We start from the raw sequence: 21404 nt of genomic DNA, 5'->3' as shown, positions 1-21404 counted from the left end.
GGAGTGGTGAAAGCGGACGCAGATTAGTTACTACTCCACCTGTTCCGAGCTCGGAACATGCGGTGGAATGAGGGGCCCACCGTGATGTACGTATTTATCAACATCGTCCATCCATTTTGCCATGTTATTTTAGGATATAAACCCAAAAGTGAGGTATATCCAAGGCTCAAGTGGACCACACCACAGGAAGCAGCAGTGATAATAACACCCACCCGCAGACGTGGATGAAGGCAAACAACAAATATCAGCTGGATCCAAAACTTCTACGGCTCCAAGAAGTCTATAACAGTGGGCGTTTCATCCCCACTGTTCACTTTCGACCTTATATCCCACAATGATATGACAAAATGAATGTTGATAAACCCATATATCACGGTGTGCCCTTCAGAGACCCAGCCGGCTCCGAGCTCGGAACAAACGGGTTAGTAACAGATCCTTGTCAGGTGCGGGGGCGGACTGGGTAATACCCCAACCAGGACCGTTTAGCCTGTCAGGGGCTGGTGGGGCCCATTGGTGGTGTATATATTTTAGCCATGTGGTCCATCTATTTTGACTGGTCATTTTAGAGCATGAGCCCCAAAAGGAGAAAGATGGAAGGCTCAAATGGACCACAACACAGGAAGCAGTGTGGACTGAATTCCTACCATTGAAAACTTCCCAGGGCCCACCGTGATGTTTATTTTCAATCAAACCTGTTCTTAAGGTCACATAGACCTGGATTAGGGGAAAACATAAATATCAGCATGATCCAAAACTTATGTGGCCCCCAGGAAGTTTTCAATCCCCACTGCTTCCTGTGGTGTGGTCCACTTGAGCCTTTGATCTGCCTCCTTTTTGGGCTATGCCCTAAAATGATCTGTCAAAATGGATGGATAAAACAGGTACATCACAGTACCCAATCCGCATCCTTTTCTTTCAGCCCCATTTGGCCCACCATTTCACCAGTGTCATAAGGCTGTCCAAAGTTCAGGCTTCATTATAAACAGCCAGCCTTAGGTGATCAACGACCAGCCCAGCTCGGGTCCAGAGCAATGGTCCATCGCATTTGGCCAGACTCAGTCAAGCTGCCTAGGGTGGGCCCAACCATGATAAACAATAATGTACATTACTAGTACCATTACTAGTACCAGTAAATGCAATGCAATCGGAGCACCAAAGTTGCAAAAAAGATGGAGGGTGGGTTGAAGAACACCTGAACCTGCAGAACACAGGCACACATGGAAAATCTGGGCCACTCACCACATTGGCCCTACTACCTCATCAGATGATTGTATAAAACAGTAGAAAATAGAAAAGAAAAGAGTGGAAATGAGATATTCAATGGGATTTTTTATTGAATCAGGCATCCAATTTGATTGATCAAATATTGTTATTTCATGATATTGAGCCAATTCAGTATCACTAGGATGCAATCCATCCACATGAAATTTTCAGGAGAGACTTATTCATCTCTATGGATTATTATTTTTTTAAATGATGTTAGAATCCCCCTCCCATTTTGAGGCGAGACTATTCCCGGGATGCACGCAATCAACCGCAAACCACGAACATCTGGTAATCCCAGGGAGGGGAATCGAACTCACATCTGTGGGGAGCACACCCACTACGCTTGTACGCCCAAATCTTGTGCAGGTTAGATCCCGCCCCCATTTCTCTATGGGATTAGATCCCAAGTTATTGCAAAGCCAAAAAAAAGAGGATAAGATTATATATCGACTTATCACCTGGCACGTGTGGGAACATGAATGGACAAGCTAAAAACAAAAATGGGCTATCAGCGTACATAAGGAAATGAGCAGGAGACGGCCCAAAAATGAAAGAGCGAGGGAACTGCAGGAATGTAACTAAAGACTGTTTTCTCTCTCTTACAAGGAAAATTTTACAGAGGTTTGTTCAGGGCCCATGCTGAACTATTCTTCTCATTTATACATGTACATAAATTTTCAGATATTCCCAAACGGCCAAACACCAGAAGTTGCAGAGATATATCAGACCTCCGAGCTAGTGCTAGCTCCCTCTGCATATCATTCAGATGCAAGCTAGGCTCTAGTAGTATTTTCTTGGAATCCATGGAGAATTCGAGAGGATCTTGGAACTTCCAAAGCTTTTATTTGATAGGTGGGCTTTCAATAATATGCAGCAGCATCTGAAAGTAGAACGTATGATAGATACACAGTTTTGACTTGAGGCCTCATGCAGTGACTTTTCCGCTCATTTGTCAGTTGGGTGGCACTATATGCTCTGTTTCAGAATACGGGCTTTCATTTAGATTATAAACAAAGATGAATTCAAGCGGGAATTTAACAGGATCAGAAATAACACTTTACTTGGGATAGTAAGTGTCATGGAATATACAGCAACTGTTCTAGATTAGTCGTGTTTTTATTAGGACTGACATTCCATACAAGTTGCCCCAAATTTCAGCAATTGGTCCATTCAATTGGTGGGCTCCACTGTGGATTGACAGATGGTGCAAAGAGTCAGAACCATAGCCATCCAATAACTGGCTTGTGAATGGAACGTTAAAAAGGAAAATTGGCCCACGACCTATATGCAACCGGCATAGTCCGCCAACTGGGTGGCTGTGCTTGTTCAATGAGGAGATTTTGGGTCCATCACTCATCTGTAGCAGAGCACACTAGATGAATGGTCTGGATCACTTGGAGTTGGGGCCACCAATATGGATTCCTAGCCCAACTATAAAACATTTGCAATTTGTGCCAGTCACTGTAAAATACCTTGTGAGCAATAACCAATCAAGAAACAATTCCCATTTGTTATCATTTCCATCTGTGAAGAAATTTAAAATAATAATAATAATGCTAACAGATCATGTATATTCAAATCAAGCCCTTTTTTTTCTCTTGTACAACAGATCATCGGAACAGGAAAAGGCTAATCTGATGGGCAGCTCCTTTTCAAATTTCCAATGAATTATTGAATTTCAACTGTTTCTTGAAATGTAGATAAGAAGATTGTTGCCATTTCCCAAATCATAAATAGCAACGAGAAGTGTGTGTGTGTGTGTGTGTGAGAGAGAGAGAGAGAGAGAGAGAGAGAGAGAGAGAGGATCGGTTTCATGGAACAGATTTGGAGAATGCAAACATGTCCTGCTTACCCCGTTGATGCGAAGCAAGCCAAGGCCAATCTCCATGCAATGTTAAAACTTGGTAAACATACCATCTCGAGTTCCTTACACTTCCTTGAGAGAGAGGACATCATCGCGTGGATGAGCTTCTTCCACTCGAACATCTATTTCATCTCCAACCTGTTTCCCCACTGACACCAAAGCGGGACCTTGAATTCCAACCTGCACATAAATAATTAACTCATCACCATCTTGCAGCCAAAGGAAAAGCCAAGTTATCTACAAAAATTCTATGCAGGAGTGCACCCCTGAAACTCAGCCTACCACAAAGATTTATTGGGACAACAAAGCAAACAAAAATGGAGTCCATTTGGCAGTCCCGAAATTCAGGTTTCAGCTGTTATGACTTATGATGCAGAGAAATGTCTCACTGTGACGGGCTCAGAATTGCAGCTCGCTGGCAAAATATATGGCACAAAGGCAGTCATCATCATCATCTAAGCCTTATCCCAATTAATTGGGGTCGACTACATGAATCCTATTCCGCCATTCCACTCTATCAAGGGCCAGACCTTCAGGGAGACCATATGTCATCAAATCCTTTCTTACTACCCTCCATCCACATATTTTTGGGCCTTCAACTTGTACCAACTCACTCCTAACTAGTGTGGTCTTGGTCTCCATTGCAAATTACCAAACCATTCAAGTCTACTTCATCTTATTACCAATTGGTACTACACCTAACTTCCCTCGAATGAATTCATTTCTACTTCTATCCTTCCTCGTCTTCCACTCATCTTATGAACATAATGTTCCTTAACTGACCAACATTCTATCCCCTAAATCATGGCTGGTATTATAGTTATCTTATAAATTTTCTTTCAGTTTAAGTGGTACAGGACAATCACAAAAAACTCTAGAGGCACGTCTCAATTTCTATCACCCCGCTTGAATTCTATGGGCGACATCCTTCTCAATCTCTCCACTCTGATGAATTATTGACCAAATCACAAATGGTCATTTTGGGAAACTACTTGGTCAGCAATCTCAACTAATCCCTCATTTTCACTCCTATTGTCACTAAAATTGCATTTCATATACTTGGTCATTTTGGGAAACTACTTGGTTAGCAATCTTAACTAATTCCTTGCCTTCACTCCTACTATTTCTAAAATTGCACTCCATATACTTTGTTTTAGTCCAACTAATTTTAAATCCTTTGGATTCTAATTTCTAAAGCATCCCTCCATAAATGCAACTTTGTGTTTACACCCCCCTCATTTATCAATCAAAACTACGTCATCTAAAAACAACATACACCATGGGATTTCTTCCTGCAAATGCCTTGTTAACTAGTCCATAACCAATACGAAAAGGTATAGGCTCAATGCCAACCCCTAGTGCAAGCCTACAATAATTGAGAACTCACTTAGTCTCTTCACTAGAAGTCCTTACATTTGTTACCTCTCCCTCATACAAATCCTTAATCACATCAATATATCCTCTTGAAACTCCTTTCCTAACACCCACCTGATAAAATCATGACGGACCCTATCATATGCTTTCTGCAAGTCAATAAAGCCCATGTGGAGATCCTTCCTCCTCTCCCTATATGAATGGCAGAAAACTGCTGTTTAAAAAAATTCTCAGCTACATATAACATATTGCATTGTAGATTCTATTCAAACTCCCAACACTAGACTTTTTCCTTCAAGGAATTCTATGATCCTCGGCCCAAGAATATGTATGATATTCTCATGCCCTCAGTTCCTACAAGTACGGCCCGCAATTTAGAGATCACAACCATTGATCTGATGAGCCCCGCTGTAGATGAACTGTGATACAAAAACCTCCCAGATTGGACAGGCCTAACCCTTCAATGGAAGAGATACAGCAATAATCCACATTCAACTAGTATGACAGGCCAAAGATTTAGATAACCAAGATATCCAATTTGGGAGATTTCCGGGGCATCCCCCATCCACCAAGAACCAGTATTCTGGATCTCATTGGAACGAGTGCCCCAGAGCCAGAATAATATACTTACCCTTTATCCTCAGGTCGTCACTTGCCTTTTCTTTTATTGTCACATCTGTTAAAAACCAAGGTGTATCACTCTCCTTTATTTCTTCTTCTTTTTTTACAATTGCTGCCAGCGAGAACTCCTGTGCAGGACAATATAGTCTGGATTGATCTATCTTACAATGGATTTTAAACATTTTACCTCCACTAAAAGTAAGGCTGCCATCCGATCTTTGATAAATCTAAGAATCAAGGCCCGGAATTTCTTTTCTTTGGGTTGCCTTCTCAGAAATTCCAATAGCCAATACCGTAGACTGCTGTTGAAAAGCTTTTTAGCTACTCTAACGTGCAGGTTTATCAGTGATGACATCCCTTCCAACTGACCTGCTGAGAAAGGAGGAGAATCCCCTCTTAGAAAGGCTTTCACCTGGAGAAATAAGTGTCAAAATATTTAGATCCAGAATATAAGAACATTGATGCTGCATGGTGTCACCATCTCGATTAGATAAATTAGGGCATTAGCAGCTGAGATAAAAATCATGATAAATTTACAAATGCAAAGAAAAAAAAAAGGTAAATAATGGGAATCAACACTGATACCAAAAATCATACTGTTTAAGAAAGCAATTTGACAATTAAATAAATGGTGTAGGTGCATTTGATTAAACCAAATATCATAAATTTTGATTTTATTTTGCACCAAATCAGATTGATTAATCATGACATTTGTTGCAACAGATAAAACATCACAAGGGCCAAGAGAACAATTTTATATAAAAAAAAAGACGTGCAGGCAGTAATATTAAATGCGATCAGTTGATATCTATTATACTGCAAATCACTTAGAAGACTCACCTGATAGTGAGCAAGAAGATCCATATATCGGCGGATGGGAGACGTAAACTGTACATAACCAGGAACTCCCAGGACCCCATGACGTATAGGTTTCCTGAAATCCATTTCTGCTGCACGCATTATTTTAACATACGCAGAGCTTCTGACAGGTCCTTCAGGAAGATGGGAAAATGCTAAAGCAGAGATGTTTGATTGGGGCTGCCCTCTGTAAGGTAAAGGAATGTTGTTGTACGAACCAAAGGTGGCTATAACCTCCCCACACAATACCATCATTTCTGAGACAAGACGCATTGCAGGGTCCGACTGATCTTCAACATAAAGGTTGATGGAAGGTTCCGGATCATCTGGATTAGTTACCTTGACACGTGCCTCCATTGTAGCTGTGTCAATCGCACCCTGAGAAACTCAAATTTTGTTAATCTATATTCTGCAGACAGATATCTACTTAGAACAGCTAAATCAAATGTAATAAGAATCTTAGGCCAATTAGCATAGAGCTATTCGCATAATACCATTCAGAGAAACAACTCTGGAAAATACTTGAATATGTACGTAAAATTCAAAATAGAAAAAAATAATAATACTAATAAATTGAATGAAAGAAAGAAAAATAAAAAAAATAATAAAAAAAAGGAAAAAACAAAAACAAAGCACATGGATATTCTACTCAAAAGCATACAAGTTCCCTAACTCAATTTTCCTGAGAAACTATTTCTTTCAAGGATAGACTTCAATTTTGTTAAAAAAGAAAACAGATTTACAACAAAGGGAGAAATGACGTTCCGTGCATAATTAAGATAATGCCTGACCAAAGTTGAGAAATGATGGTTGGGACCAGCAACAGTACAGGAAAGCATTAGGAAGATAAAGTTTCTGATGCAAATTGGAGTGTTAGATTATGTTAAGAGTATAGGATATGTACCTACAGCTGTACATATTATAGATAGCATCTTGATCAATATGGATGAATAACATACGCTTAACACAAATACTAAAATATAAGAGTGTAAGTCTATAAATGAGAAATAATGAGACAAACTTAAAATGGAAATTTAAAAAATAAAAATCAATGAATAGTGCCAGTCCGATTTGGGTATACTTGAATGACCAGAAAATGGCCCAAAAATTGTGCAATCTGAAGGATTGGTCCCACTAATGCATCTCTAATCCGTATGCACTATTTCCCTCAAGAAATTTTAATTAAAAAATTAAAAGAAAAATCGGATGAATAGTGTCAACACGCTTTGGGTACGCTTAAATTACCCGAAAGCGGCCCAAAATCTGTGAAACCCTTGGGATTCATCCCACTAATGCATATCTTTAATCCACATACACCATTCCTTGAGAAAATTTTAAAAAATCAGATGAATAGCGCCGGCCTGATTTGGGTACACTTGAAGGCCCGAGAACAGCTCAAAATCAGTGAAATCCATGGGGTTCATCCCACTCATGCAAATATCAAATCTACATATAACATTTCCCTTGAGAAAGTTTTAGGAAAAAAATACAGAAAGGTTCAGATGAATAGTACCAGCCTATTTGGGTAGTGGGTACCCTCTCGAATGGCCGAAAACAACCCAAAAATTGTGAAATCCACAGGATTCATCCCACATACATTTCTTTCGCTAGATCAATAATTCCCCTCAATGTTGTCGAATCACATATGCGATCATGTGCGATCGCATATGCGCATACAATTGCATATTTTTTGTTATAAACTATTTTATTTTATTTTTTGAAAAATTTTAAAAAAAAAATCGAAAATATGAAAAATTCAAAAAAAAATGTAAAAAAAAAGAAGAAATTAAGGGTAACTTTCCTACTTTCCTAAGTTAATAAATAACTAATTTTACATATGTAAAATATATTTAAGAGAAATAAAATCAATTAAACAATGAATTAAATAACAAGTGCTTGAATCTTGATCTTTCAACTTCCAAGAGAGGGAATGTAGGGGAGAGAGAGAGAGAGAGAGAGAGAGATTAAGACCACCTCGAATTAAGAAATGTAAGACAAGAATAGAGCAAAAGAGTTTTGGAGTGAGAATATTGCAAATGGGGGAGGTTTGGTAGCCTTCTTATAAACAAAAAGTTATTTTTTAACAAAATAAAATAATGTGTCAACCGTTGGCCAATATGTGATCGCATATGTTGTATGCAATCGCATATGAGATCGCATATTTTCGCATATGCAACGTATGCGATCACATATGCCATGATCGCATATGCGATCCGCATATGAATATGCGCATATGCAGTCGCATATGACAACAATGATTCCCCTCAAGAAATTAGAGGGCAAAAAAAAATTTTAATGAACAGTACAGCCCTACCATTCATCTTTCTAAGAGCCTCGATTCTAATGAATATCATCGTTACCATTCATCTTCCTAGGCCCCAATTAAAAGAAGGGAAAAAAAGTAGCAGCTTACCAAAATTTTCAAGTTCTCGCAAGACGGATGGCCCCTCTTTCGATTTGTATTTAGCAACAATGTGGTTGAATCAAACACTAAATCCTATACGTAAGCATAGTTGTCAAAATCCAACACCTTGTGATTTACAATTTATTATTTTAAGTCTAATATTAGGAAAAGTAATTTGAATCCTCCAATTTATGATTCAAAATATACTTGTTCTCATCTTTGTCAAATTTTATGTTTTCAAATTGGTTAGTGCTTTGAGAATCCTTTAAAATAGGTCAATTGTTTTATTTTATTCTTTATAAGAAATTAAATGATGGATCTTCTCTTCAACCTTAAATTATGGAGTTTTTGCTCATGATTTCTTTCATCTTAAATGATTGAGACACCTAATTGATTTATGACTTATCTGGAATGTTTTATGGACAGTTGTGATCATGTTGATCTATGTTTATTGTGGCTGTAGCAGTTAGCATTTGATTTAAAATTAAGGGTTTTTTTAAAAAAAACTTTTTTATGTCATGCATCTTTAATTTGAAGTTTGCTGTCTATTTATCATGTTCTTCTAGGGTTTCATTATGTGATTTTAAACTCAAAAGATTTTTTCAATTCTTCATATAATAATGAGAAACTAATTAAAGAGGCTTTTAAGGCCTTATTAGCTATGTTGTCAAAATTGTACTATTTACAATTCAATCGCAAATCTACATGAATCATACGATTATCGTATCGAATCATATGACTATAATGGACTGCGTAGTAAATGGGGCCTAAATTTACATTTTAAAAAGATTTTTTTTTTTCATTTTTTATAAAAGTTCTTTCTTGTTTTCAACCACGTAAAAGGCCCTCCCTCACTAGAAACAATCCTCATTTTTGGATTTTAAGAGAGGGAGTTGTGAAGAGTTTAACCAGTGTCCGAAGTATCGGTATCGCACCCTTGGGATACAGATACGTATCGGTTATCGCATGGGATATATCGTTTGTATCGCATAATTTATCGCACTTTTTGGGAAACATGGGGAAACATTGGGAAATTGGTTGAATTTTTTAATGAAACTTTGGGGATTGTTAAAAAAAGCCCTTAATACACACTTTTAAATCATAACATCTCAAAAAAATAGATGTACATAATAATTTTCCTTTGTATAGGGTCCTAAGCTATGCGATGTTTAACTAAACTAATGCAACTATATTTAAATTAGATGCATGATATTTATAAATATATCATAGTCATGTATGACAACACAACCAATTCATTGAAAAGCAAAAAAAGAATTGAAGAAGTAAAATTTGAGAAATATACATATCAATGATGGGGACTAGTTATGGTCTAGACCCACATAGAGTTGCGCGGTGGCTCGTAATCATCATCTCCATCTCGACAGGGCTGGGCATAGTACTGCTGCTCCACAAATCGACAATATTGTGCCCAGGTCATAGTAGAGTGGTACCAGTTAAGATACTCCCTGACATAACGTTGGTACTCATCCTCTCCGAACTGAATCAATAAGCCCATCCGTAGGTACTGCGTAATCGTCAGAGTCTGTAACTGATATGGATCTAGGAATGGCACATATGAAGCTACTTGGTATCATATTGTTGGCCATATCCATACTGCTACTCATATCCCTGCCCATATGCAGAAGTGAACTCCTGACCATTGTTGAAAAATGATGTGCGTAATTGCTAGAGTCACTCGTCGCATATCCACTAGGTCCATATCCATGCCCATACTGTGGCACAGAACTCGAGCTACTCTCCTGTGTTTGTGATCCAGATTCATGTTGTGGCCTATAACTTGAGCTCCCCTCCCTCGTCCGTGATCCAAATCTAGAGTCACCTCGCCTGCCACGAACGCTTGTGTCCCTCATGCATTTTGCAAGCAGCTCCTTAAAATCTGAAAGTTTATGAGTCTTATTTTTCTGCAGTAGCTTTTGACGCGTGTATGTCTTATTGTAAACAAGACGGGGTCATGGTTCTCCTGAACGAGAACCATGGTCAGGGTCTTGCGTGGAATGATCGAAATTCCACTCCCCGGTGAAAAGGCTAAGAGGTATCTTATCCTGACTCTCACCCGCGTCGCCACCATCCCGTCGCCATCATCATCATCATCCTTACTGTCATTAGAGTCATCGTCACCCTTATCGCCGCCATCATCATCACCGGACTCATTCCCCACATCACTCTCTGACTCAGTCTCGGTGTCAGACAATGTCTCCCCGCCACGTGTCCCGCGTGATAGTGACTGCCGTAGGCTGCCCTCCAGACTCCTCGTTAATGGGTCGAATGCCTCATTAGGAGACCTCTGCTGCTCCACATGTGCGTTAACATCAATCCCTTGTGTCTCTGCTTCCGCCGCAACATATGGCTCTGGTCGCTCATCCGAGGTATCCAAGTCATCTGACCAAACCTACTGGTAAACTGGGTCATCATCCGCATCCTCAACATATGCATGCTGTCCGACTGTCATCAGGTCCAGTGGGTCTTCCTGCGCTTTTCTTCTTCTTTCCATGCGGAGCAACCTCTCTCATAACTTTATATTGTAGTGACAGTACAGTAGCTTCTGAAGCCTCTCATACCCTAGTCTATTACGTTTATTTGTGTAGATGAGTGAGAATGTACTCCAATTCCTTTCACAGGGTGACGAGGACACCGTCTGTGCAAGCACACGAATAGCCAGTCCTTGTAAAACCTCGTAGTCGGTCCCGTACATGGACCACCAATCGCCTGCATATCATAAGATTCTTTCATTATCTTAAAATTTTCAAAATAATATAAAAGTTAAGTTTACCGCAGTAACTCACATACCATCATGGTGTTCCTTGACTTCACCGCAGAGTGGCACCCAAACATTCCAACCGCGTCATGGAATTTAACAATCAGTTGATGGCGTATAGCAATCATAATAAGTACTGAATGGTTGAGATGAAGATAAGGGGAATGTAAGTGCGGAACATATTTACCTCACTACCAAAGGTGCCTTTCCTCGGACAATCGGGGAATAAGTGATCGTACACCTCATGTACAACCCTCTTTAATGAATTATCTTTGAAGATATTCCGACTGTAGTGGTATTTGGGATTCAGGAAATATGTTGAAACCAACATATACACATCAGTATAACCCTCGTTTATTATTGCATGTGGAAAAAAAACATCCATATAGGTACTTACCAGCTTGATGTAGTGGGTGAGAAAGCGTCCTTTCCCAACGGTCGTCTATTATTGCATGCACCCACTTATATGCATTGGGAGCTTTAACCATGATGGCCTCTTTCATCAGCTGTATGGACGGATACAGCGACCCCATCGACGGATTTGTCTCATTGTCCACCATCCTCAACACCACATAAATGGGCTCTAGAATACCCACAACACCACGCACGCGATCCTAAAATGAATTTCTCAGCACCAACTCCTCGATTCTATAGGTTACTTTCGTCAATCTCTTTTTCCATTCTTCATAATCATAAGAGGCGAAAAGCTCTTGTAACCCCTGTCTGTATTTGAGAAGGCTACTTAAGGCGATATAATTTGTGGCGAACCGCGTCGCTCTGGAGCACACCATATCCCCACCACACCTCTCGTGCATTGCGGCTAATAACCAGCCGTGGTTGTATACAAAGTTTGTGATGAGCCGTGCATTAGTAATTACAGTCTTCACCGACGGCCTATCCCCGATCCCCTCCAGCATGAGATCGATGCAATGGGCTATGCAGGGGGTCCAATACATATGATACTTGCTCTAAATATCCTTCCCCGCCTTAAAAAATGCACTCTCATTGTCCGTCACAAACTGCACAATGTTTTTCCTCCCAACATCTTGCATGACGTTGTGCATTAGTTTGTAAATGTAGTTAGAATCTTTAATCTTTCTACTCGCATCTATACTCTTTAGGAACACCGCCCGTCCCCTGGAATAGACCATAAAATTTATAACCGACATCTTCGTTGCTTCGGTCCAATCGTCACACATGACGGTGTAGCCGTACATCTCCCATGACTGCCGATACGAATCGACGTATGTTTTCATCTCTGCATGTTCATCATCCAAGTACTTCCCCATGATCTGTGAGGGTGTGGGCGGCTGCACACCCTTGCCCCCACGCTGCACTTCACTTATCATATTTTTGAAGTGCGAGCTTGCTACGGCATTCGCGGGGATTTGATCGTATATAAAAAACTTCGCTATAAATTTTTCAACTTTTTTCCTCGCATCCCCTCCACTAAAAACCTCTTTTATTTTCTTTTGTGTCCCTCCTGCCTCTTTGTACATCCTCGGATCTGAAGGTAGATCCAGCATCCGCATGCTACTACTCCTTGCCATGCCCCATATTCCTCCCCGCCTGCTACTCTCCCCTGATCCCCCCCCCCCAATGGAAGAGGAGAGACAACCTAATATAAGGGTGGACGTACGGTCGGCCCATTCCCGATAATTGATTCAAGAGTATTTGTAATTTATGTGGCCATGTATCAAATGGTGGGGTAACCCGCTTAAAGGAGCATTTAGCGAGAGGGTATCGCAATGTTGTGGATTGCCCTAAGTGCCCACAAGATATACGAGAACAGGTGGGGACCATATTGAAAAAAAATGTAAAGACAAAAGATGAACGACATGCACAGGAGAGGGAGATTAGGGAGGAGTTGGGGCGGCCACCATATGCAGGTGAGGAGGATGTAGTGGATCTCGAAAGCAATGATGATCCCGAATACAGACGCGCAGTTCAAGAGTCCATGCGGGATCAGTGGGAGAGGGATCAAGATAGGAGGTGGGACACGAGTAGGCCTAGATTTGAGGGGTCTATCCATGAGTGTGGTGGGGGGAGTGGAGCAGGGAGAGTGGAGCAGGGGGAGTGTTAGGGGTGGATTAGGGGAGGGTTGTAGGTGGGGAGGAATATGGGGCATGGGCAGGAGTAGTAGCATGCGGGTGCCGGATCTACCTTCAGATCCGAGGATGTACAAAGAGGCAAGAGGGACAAAAGAAAATAAATGAGATGTTTAGTGAAGGGGATATGATGAAAAAAGTTGAAAAATTTATAACGAAGTTTTTTATATACGATCAAATCCTCGCGAATGCCGCAGCAAGCCCGTACTTCAAAATTATGATAAGTGAAGTGCAGTGTGGGGGTGAGGGTGTGCAGCCGCTCACACCCTCACAGATCATGGAAAAATACTTAGATGATGAACATGCAGAGATGAAGACATACGTCGATTCATATCTGCAGTCATGGGAGATGTACGGCTGCACCATCATGTGTGACGGTTGGACCGGACCGACGAAGATGTCGGTTATAAATTTTATGATCTATTCCAGGGGACAGGCGGTGTTCCTAAAGAGTATAGATGCGAGTAGTAAGATCAAAGATTCTAACTACATTTACAAACTAATGCACAACGTCATGCAAGATGTTGGGAGGAAAAACATTGTGCAGTTTGTGACGGATAATGGGAGTGCATTTGTTAAGGCGGGAAAGGATATTCAGAGCAAGTATCATATGTATTGGACCCCCTGCGCAGCCCATTGCATCGATCTCATGCTGGAGGCGATCGGGGATAGGCCGTCGGTGAATACTGTAAATACTGATGCACGGCTCATCACAAACTTCGTATACAACCACACCTGGTTATTAGTTGCGATGCGCGAGAGGTGTGGTGGCGATATAGTGCGCCCCAGGGCGACACAGTTCGCCACAAATTATATCGCCTTAAGTAGCCTTCTCAAACACAGACAGGGGTTACAAGAGCTTTTCGCCTCTCATAATTACGAAGAATGGAAAAAGAGGTTGATGAAAGTAACCTATAGAATCGAGGAGTTGGTGCTGAGAAATTCATTCTGGGATCGCGTGCGTGGTGTTGTGGGTATTCTAGAGCCCATTTATGTGGTGTTGAGGATGGTGGACAATGAGACAAATCCGTCGATGGGGTCGCCGTATCTGTCCATACAGCTAATGAAAGAGGCCATCATAGTTAAAGCTCCCAATGCATATAAGTGGGTGCATGTAATAATAGACAACCGTTGGGAAAGGACGCTTTCTCACCTACTAAATTAGGCTGGTAAGTACCTATATGGATGTTTTTTTCACATGCAATAATAAACGAGGGTTTTACTGATGTGTATATGTTGTTTTCAGCGTATTTCTTGAATCCCAAATACCACTACAGCCAGAATCTATTCGAAGATGATTCATTAAAAAGGGTTGTACATGAGGTGTGCAATCACTTATTTCCCGACTGTCCGGGGAAAGGCACCTTTGGTAGTGAGGTAAATATGTTTTGCACTTACAATCTCCTTATCTTCATTTCAATCATTCAATATTTATTATGATTGCTATACGCCATCAACAGATTGTTAAATTCCACGACGCGGTTGGAATGTTTGGGTGTCACCCTGCGATGAAGTCAAGGAACACCATGATGGCATGTGAGTTACTGCGGTAAACTTAACTTTAATATTATTTTGAAAAATCTGAGATAATAAAAGAATCTTATGATATGCAGGCGATTGGTGGTCCATGTACGGGACCGACTGCGAGGTTTTACAACAACTGGTTGTCCGTGTGCTTGCACAAACGGTGTCCTCGTCACCCTGTGAAAGGAATTGGAATACATTCTCCCTCATCCACACTAATAAACGTAATAGACTTAGGTATGAGAGGCTTCAGAAGCTAATGTACTGTCACTACAATATGAAGTTACGAGAGAGGTAGCTCCGCATGCAAAAAAGAAGAAAAGCGCAGGAAGACCCACTGGACCTGATGACGGTCGGAGAGCATGCACATGCTGAGAATGTGGATGATGACCCAGTTGACCAGTGGGTTAGGTCAGATGACTTAGATACCTTAGATGGGCGACCAGAGCCACATGTTGCGGTGGAAGCAGAGACAAGAGATTGATGTTACTGCACATGTGGAGCAGCAGAGGTCTCCTAATGAGGCATTTGACCCATTGACGAGGAGTCCAGAGGGCAGCCTGTGGCAGTCACTATCACGCGGGACACGTGGCGAGGAGACATTGTCTGACACCAAGACTGAGTCAGAGAGTGATGCAGGGAATAAGTCCGATGATAATGATGACGGCGATAAGGGTGACGATGACTCTAATGACAGTAAGGATGATGATGATGGTGGTGGTGGTGGTGGTGGCGACGGGGATGGTGGCGACGCAAGTGGGAGTCAGGATAAGAGGCCTCTTAGCCCTTTCACCGAGGAGGAGAATTTCGATCATTCCACGCAGGACCCTGACCATGGTTCTCGTCCAGGAGAACCACGACCCCATCTTGTTTACAATAAGACATACACGCGTCAAAAGCTACTGCAGAAAAAGAAGACTCGTAAACTTTCAGATTTTGAGGAGCTACTGACAAAATGCATGAGGGACACAAGCGTTCGTGGCAGGCGAGGTGGCTCTAGATTTGGATCATGGACGAGGGAGGAGAGCTCGAGTTACAAGCCACAACATGAATCTGGATCACAAACACAGGAGAGTAGCTCAAGTTCTGTGCCACAGTATGGGCATGGATATGGACCTAGTGGATATGCGACGAGTGACTCCAGCAGTTACGGCACATCATGTTTCAACCATGGTTAGGAGTTCACTTCTGCATATGGACAGGGATATGAGCAGCAGTATGGATATGACCAACAATACGGATACCAAAGAGCTTCGTATGTGCCCTTCCCAGATCCATATCAGTTACAAACTCTAACGATTACGTAGTACCCACGAATGGGCGCATTGATTCAGTTCGGAGAGAGATGAGTACCAGCATTATGTCAGGGAGTATCTTAACTGGCACCACTCTACTATGACCTGGGCACAATATTATCGATTTGTGGAGCAACAGTACTATGCCCAGCCCCGTCGAGATGGAGATGATGATTACAAGCCACCGCGCAACTCTATGTGGGTCTAGACCACAACTAGTCCCCCTCATTGATATGTATATTTCTCAAATTTTACTTCTTCAATTCTTCTTTTGCTTTTCAATGAATTGGTTGTGTTTTCATACATGACTATGATATATTTATAAATATCATGCATCCAATTTAAATATAGTTGCATTAGTTCAATTAAACGTTGCATAGCTTAGGACCCTATACAAAGGAAAATTATTATGTGCATCTTTTTTTTGAGATGTTATGATTTAAAAGTGTGTATTAAGGGCTTTTTTAACAATCCTCAAAGTTTCATTAAAAAAATTCAACCATTTTCCCAATGTTTCCCCATGTTTCCCAAAAAGTGCAATAAATTATGCGATACAAACGATATATCCCATGCGATAATCGATACGTATCTGTATCCCAAGGGTGCGATACATAGTGCGATACCAACATTTCGAACACTAGTTTACATATAACTCCTCTATTTCCTTTCTTGTCACACAGGTTGATACATTCAAGAGCTATTAGTGCACTATCCACCATCTGCCTTCCTTCTACCAGAGCCCCTTGGGACTTGGATATCACATCAGCTAGAACCACTAGAATCCTATATGTCAAAATTTTTGCCAAGATCTTATAAGGAACCCTGAATAAACTAATCGGTCTAAAATCCCACAAACTTAAAACCCCTTCTTTTTTAGGAATTAGAACAATAAATGTAGCACCTAATTCTGACGCAATCCAACCCTTCTCGAAAAACTCATTTAAAAACTTAACCATATCTGATTTGACTACCTCCCAAGAAGTTTGATAAAACGCAATCAGGAAATTATCCGGGCCAAGAGCTTTATCACTACCCAATTCCGAAACTGCCTTTATCTCCTCTTTTGAAAGAAGCTACCTCTAGAGAGGCCTCCTCACCATTTGATAATGATGTGAAAGGAAGATTATCAGTGTAGGTCTCTCCCAATCTTCCCTCTTTAAAAGACCCTTGTCAAAATTGTCAAATTTTACAATTGCTTTGCACGCCTTAGCCTGACCATCAACTCTTCCCCCATCCACTAAAAGACTTTCAATTTTATTTGTTCTTGCTTCGCCACTCATCATTTGGAAGAATTTTGTATATTTTGGTCTTTATTGATATGCTATTAACATAAAATGGTTGGAATTAGAATTAACGGATGGTTAGGATTACGCTTCTTTTGATTTTGGGATGTGTGTGTGTGTGTGTGTGTGTGTGGGTGGGGGGGTGGGTTGCTGATGGATCACTTATAATGATTCTTTATGAATGAGGAGCGAACAGTTGTGAGAAGAAAAGTTTCTTACTTTGTTTTTTAGCTTAGTTCTATGTTGGATTAATTTTGACAGTGTGATGCTCAATCTTACGAGAAGCTATAGGCTTCACGGGCCGAAACTTCAAATTAGGTATTAAGGTGCATTGCCTTCTAGCTTGCATCAGTTTCTTGAGAATTTCTTTTGTTTAAGAGTATGCTTCATTTAATTTATGCGCTCGATAGGAGACAATGAGTCCGTCAGTAATGCCCACACCCCCATAAATCCTTGGATTTGGGATAAATACAGGTAGGTTCTCAAAAAAAAGACATTGCAAATTCATTAAATGAGATGCTTGAAAGCAATCAAAGTTATTCTATAGCGATAAATGCTCTGACAACACAAGAAATGCTCCCAAATCTATCGGTTTGTAGCTTGGTTCCCTAACAGTGGACTTTGGGATCTGCCAAATCCAAATCAAATGCAAATCCATGAATTTGACAAGTTCATGGATTCATCAAATCCATATGCTTATTTCCCTGATCACAAACAAGGCCTTAGTGCCTGTTTGGATGCACCCTTCAAAGGGGTGTTTGAGGTCTAAACCCCTTTTTGAGCCAAACCAGGGTTTTTGATGTGCATTTAGATGCACTTCACAAACCTCCATTTCACCATCCCCTCAACAAATAGGCGCTAAAAAGCTGACTTGACAAAAACCAATCACATTGGTTTTTATCAAGTCAAACTGAAAAAGCAGCTTGAAACCCGAAACCCCTGTTTGTGCTAGTGCATCCAAACAGCCCCTTAATGGACTCTTTATAACGTTTCTATAGTGAATCATAAGATCCATATGATGAATATTAGCATCAAACTACATGAAAACATTAGTGATCAAACCTGCTGACGACGCCATTGTAGTCGAAGAGCAGCAGCCTCGGACAGAAGTTTCAGTTCAGCCTCCTCTTCCAGGTTCAAGTGAAGCAACTCAGATGCACTCTCATACGTCAACATATACGTGGGCTTGATGACCGAGTTACATACGGTATATTCTGAAATGCTATTTAAGCCCCACATAAGATGTAGCAACAGAAAGAATTGTTCAATGTAAAAGGCAAACATAATAAGTGCAAGTTACCTGCCATCTGGATGCAAAATAACAGAGATGCTGACAGCATTGCAAAGTTTTCCCTGCTGCAAGCTTAATGCCTCCATAGCAAGTTTTTCAGGGAACATAGGGAAGGTGGCAGTAGGCAAGAAAATAGAGGTTCCTCTTCTCATTGCCTCTCTATACAATGAAGAGTAATGCGAATCATTCCATGATTAATTTACAAAAATTTCTTCTCTTTGATAAGGAAAGGGGTTCTGCATGAACTCGAAACTTTACCGCTCTATTATGCTTTGGGGCTGAACTAGGCAAGTAGGATCAGCAACGTGTATCCAAACTCTGGTCTGGCCATCCTGCAGCCTCTCTGCACTCAGCGCATCATCAAGCTGTATAGTCATGTCGAAATCAAAGCATGGGAAATATGATGGTTACGGGAGATTCGATACAGCACTTATTCACCAAAGAATATGTGTTATGAAAAACCACTTGATGTTACCTCATCAGCCTCATCCACATCAATTGCATAGACCTTCAAGAATGTAAGATCTTTCCTGTTTGTCTGAATTGCAAATAGCACAACAGATTGCAATATGAAAGATATTAGAGAAATAGGAATATATTCTGACAGTCAGCAGGACTGAGTTCAAGCTGTGTCTAGGTCTCAACTCCAGCTCGTACAAGCAGAAATGGGCAGCCTAGGCTGGCGTCAGGCCAAAATAAACATGCCGAGTCCAGCCCATGCCAATAGTATCAGGCCTCATCGGAAGCCCAACTAGGACGCAAGCCAAAAGCATTCTACACGAATTACAGCTTACTGTTCATAAGATTATGTGCATGTGGGACCATGTTTCGTGATCCAAACCCTGGATTTGATGGGCCCAGTATGGATGGAGGATTTCTCAATTCTCTTTTAGATAGGGACTTGGGAGATCATAAATAGGGTGGCAATGGAGCTGGACCCAGGCTTGAAATCCAAGCTCAATGCCCAGGCCAATGATGAGTAGCTATTCTCCATCCATAATAGACCTCGCAATTTGGATACTCCATCCAAAATCCAGCTTGTGATTTCATGCAAGGCTCCATCCACAATAGGACCCACAATTTGTATGGTCTGGATCTTGTACATAAATGCCACATGCCGATTGATGAATCATCGCCAGTCCACTTTCAAATGTTGTGACCTATGAGCATAGCATCGCCCTTACTCCTTATCCTTTACACTGTGGTATCATCTTTCCAATGAGGAAAATGGATTGGTCAAGCTCCCCTTTAAAGCAGTATATTTGTCATACAATACATCAACCTAAACCTCACTGTTGACAGGTCATTGTCCAAAAATCTGATTCTATAATCAATCACCAGAACACCTACCTTGTCAAGATCAGGAGAGATGGACAAAAGATTTTGAGCCGCTAACAGAACCTCATCAGAGTATTCTGTACGAACATTGAACTTCAGGAGATCGAGGTTGACATGTACTGGGAAATACCCAATATCCACAAGGAGATTTACCGCAGCAGATGACATCTTTGGCAGTCCCATAGCCTTGAGGATCTACAAAACAGAAAATTCGAGTTAATCGGTCTATGGCAATCTGCAAAGAGCATTTGGCATTCTAAAGCTTCCCAGAAGGGGCGTGCATTTGAAGCATCGATGTTTGCAGAGCAGTCATGACATCGGCAAAAATTACCATTCCAGCTGTCTTCTTTTGGTCGTCATTCTTGCATGCATCAATAGCATAAGCCTCAAGTGACTCTACTCGGTTTTTTATTTTCTCTTCCGTTGTCCATGAGCATTTGGGAGGTTTCAAATGGGGAGGCACAGACTTTGCAGACTTCAGTAACTGAACAAATTCCTCAAGTTCTTTTTCAGATGCTTCCTTTGCATGCTTCCTGCGCAGCAGTTCTTCTACCTAGTTTACCCAAAATGACAATATATAAATCAGATAAAATGTTTGAGAACATACATAATTGACTATGGATTGGATGATTCTGACTATGCAAATAGTAGCCCCAAAACTAATTCATGTAACCAATAGTGCTTTTTTGTTTTAACCATCTGTCTGCAGAACACACACTCGAATGGTTAGGGACACCTACTGTAATTTGAAACATGGCCTGTCAACAGCAGAGTGAAATGGTGCCTGTCAACAGCAGGGTGCAGCAAGACAGACCAGACTGATCATGATGGAACTGTCCACATGCAACTGCTTCAATTAGTAACTAGCTAAACCCATTTCAACCAAGCAACTGCCAACTAAGAATGCATCACACACACACAATTTTTCAATATAAGTACTACTACTAGAGAATGCCAAAAAAAGCTCTGGTAGTAGCACAATCCTTCTAACCAGGTGCCGCTCCTCCTTTGAACTGTGATTTGGAGTCATGCTCCTGCTTCCAAGCCATTTATACTCGCTAACATTTTTAAACAATTGCCTACCCCACTACCGCACCCAAATTTATTGTCGTTTTGCTTCAGGCTTCGTGCAACTATATAGCAACTACACACCAGAATCTATGAACTTCTTTCTTTCTCTCTCCCTTTTTTTTGTTGTTGTTGTTGTTTTGAAGGTTAATCTATAACGAATTGTTAAAACATAAGATATTACAATTCGTTTGCTATATATATTGAACTGATACTAGTAACACTATCATCTGCATGGAAGCTCCTTAATTACCCACACAAATGTTCCCTAAGGAAACTCGAATTGCCACCTGAGGATGTATATAGTAATAGTTAATGCAGGATGCACATTCCA

The 21404-nt window shown here is 40.9% G+C and overlaps 1 protein-coding gene across 4 annotated transcripts in view; it reads right to left on the bottom strand.

Moving 5' to 3' along the window:
• Positions 1–1823: 1823 nt before the first annotated feature.
• The window catches only part of LOC131252879 (ribonuclease II, chloroplastic/mitochondrial), a 30751-nt gene continuing 11170 nt past the window's right edge, over positions 1824–21404 (bottom strand). For all 4 annotated transcript variants that reach the window (XM_058253641.1, XM_058253642.1, XM_058253643.1 and 1 more), the window contains exons 6-15: positions 20334–20555; positions 20015–20197; positions 19140–19202; positions 18923–19029; positions 18674–18823; positions 18436–18595; positions 5966–6361; positions 5313–5537; positions 3119–3310; positions 1824–2241 (exon numbers count right to left, since the gene is read on the bottom strand). In XM_058253641.1, coding sequence (XP_058109624.1) covers positions 3194–3310; positions 5313–5537; positions 5966–6361; positions 18436–18595; positions 18674–18823; positions 18923–19029; positions 19140–19202; positions 20015–20197; positions 20334–20555 — 1623 coding nt within the window. In that variant the 3' untranslated portion in view covers positions 1824–2241; positions 3119–3193. The remainder of the gene's footprint in view (positions 2242–3118; positions 3311–5312; positions 5538–5965; positions 6362–18435; positions 18596–18673; positions 18824–18922; positions 19030–19139; positions 19203–20014; positions 20198–20333; positions 20556–21404) is intronic.

The sequence above is a fragment of the Magnolia sinica genome, chromosome 8 (assembly GCF_029962835.1).
Source record: "Magnolia sinica isolate HGM2019 chromosome 8, MsV1, whole genome shotgun sequence".
NCBI lineage: Eukaryota > Viridiplantae > Streptophyta > Magnoliopsida > Magnoliales > Magnoliaceae > Magnolia > Magnolia sinica.
The sequence above is the reverse complement of the archived record's forward strand: the minus strand, read 5'-3'. Positions and strand labels throughout refer to the sequence as shown.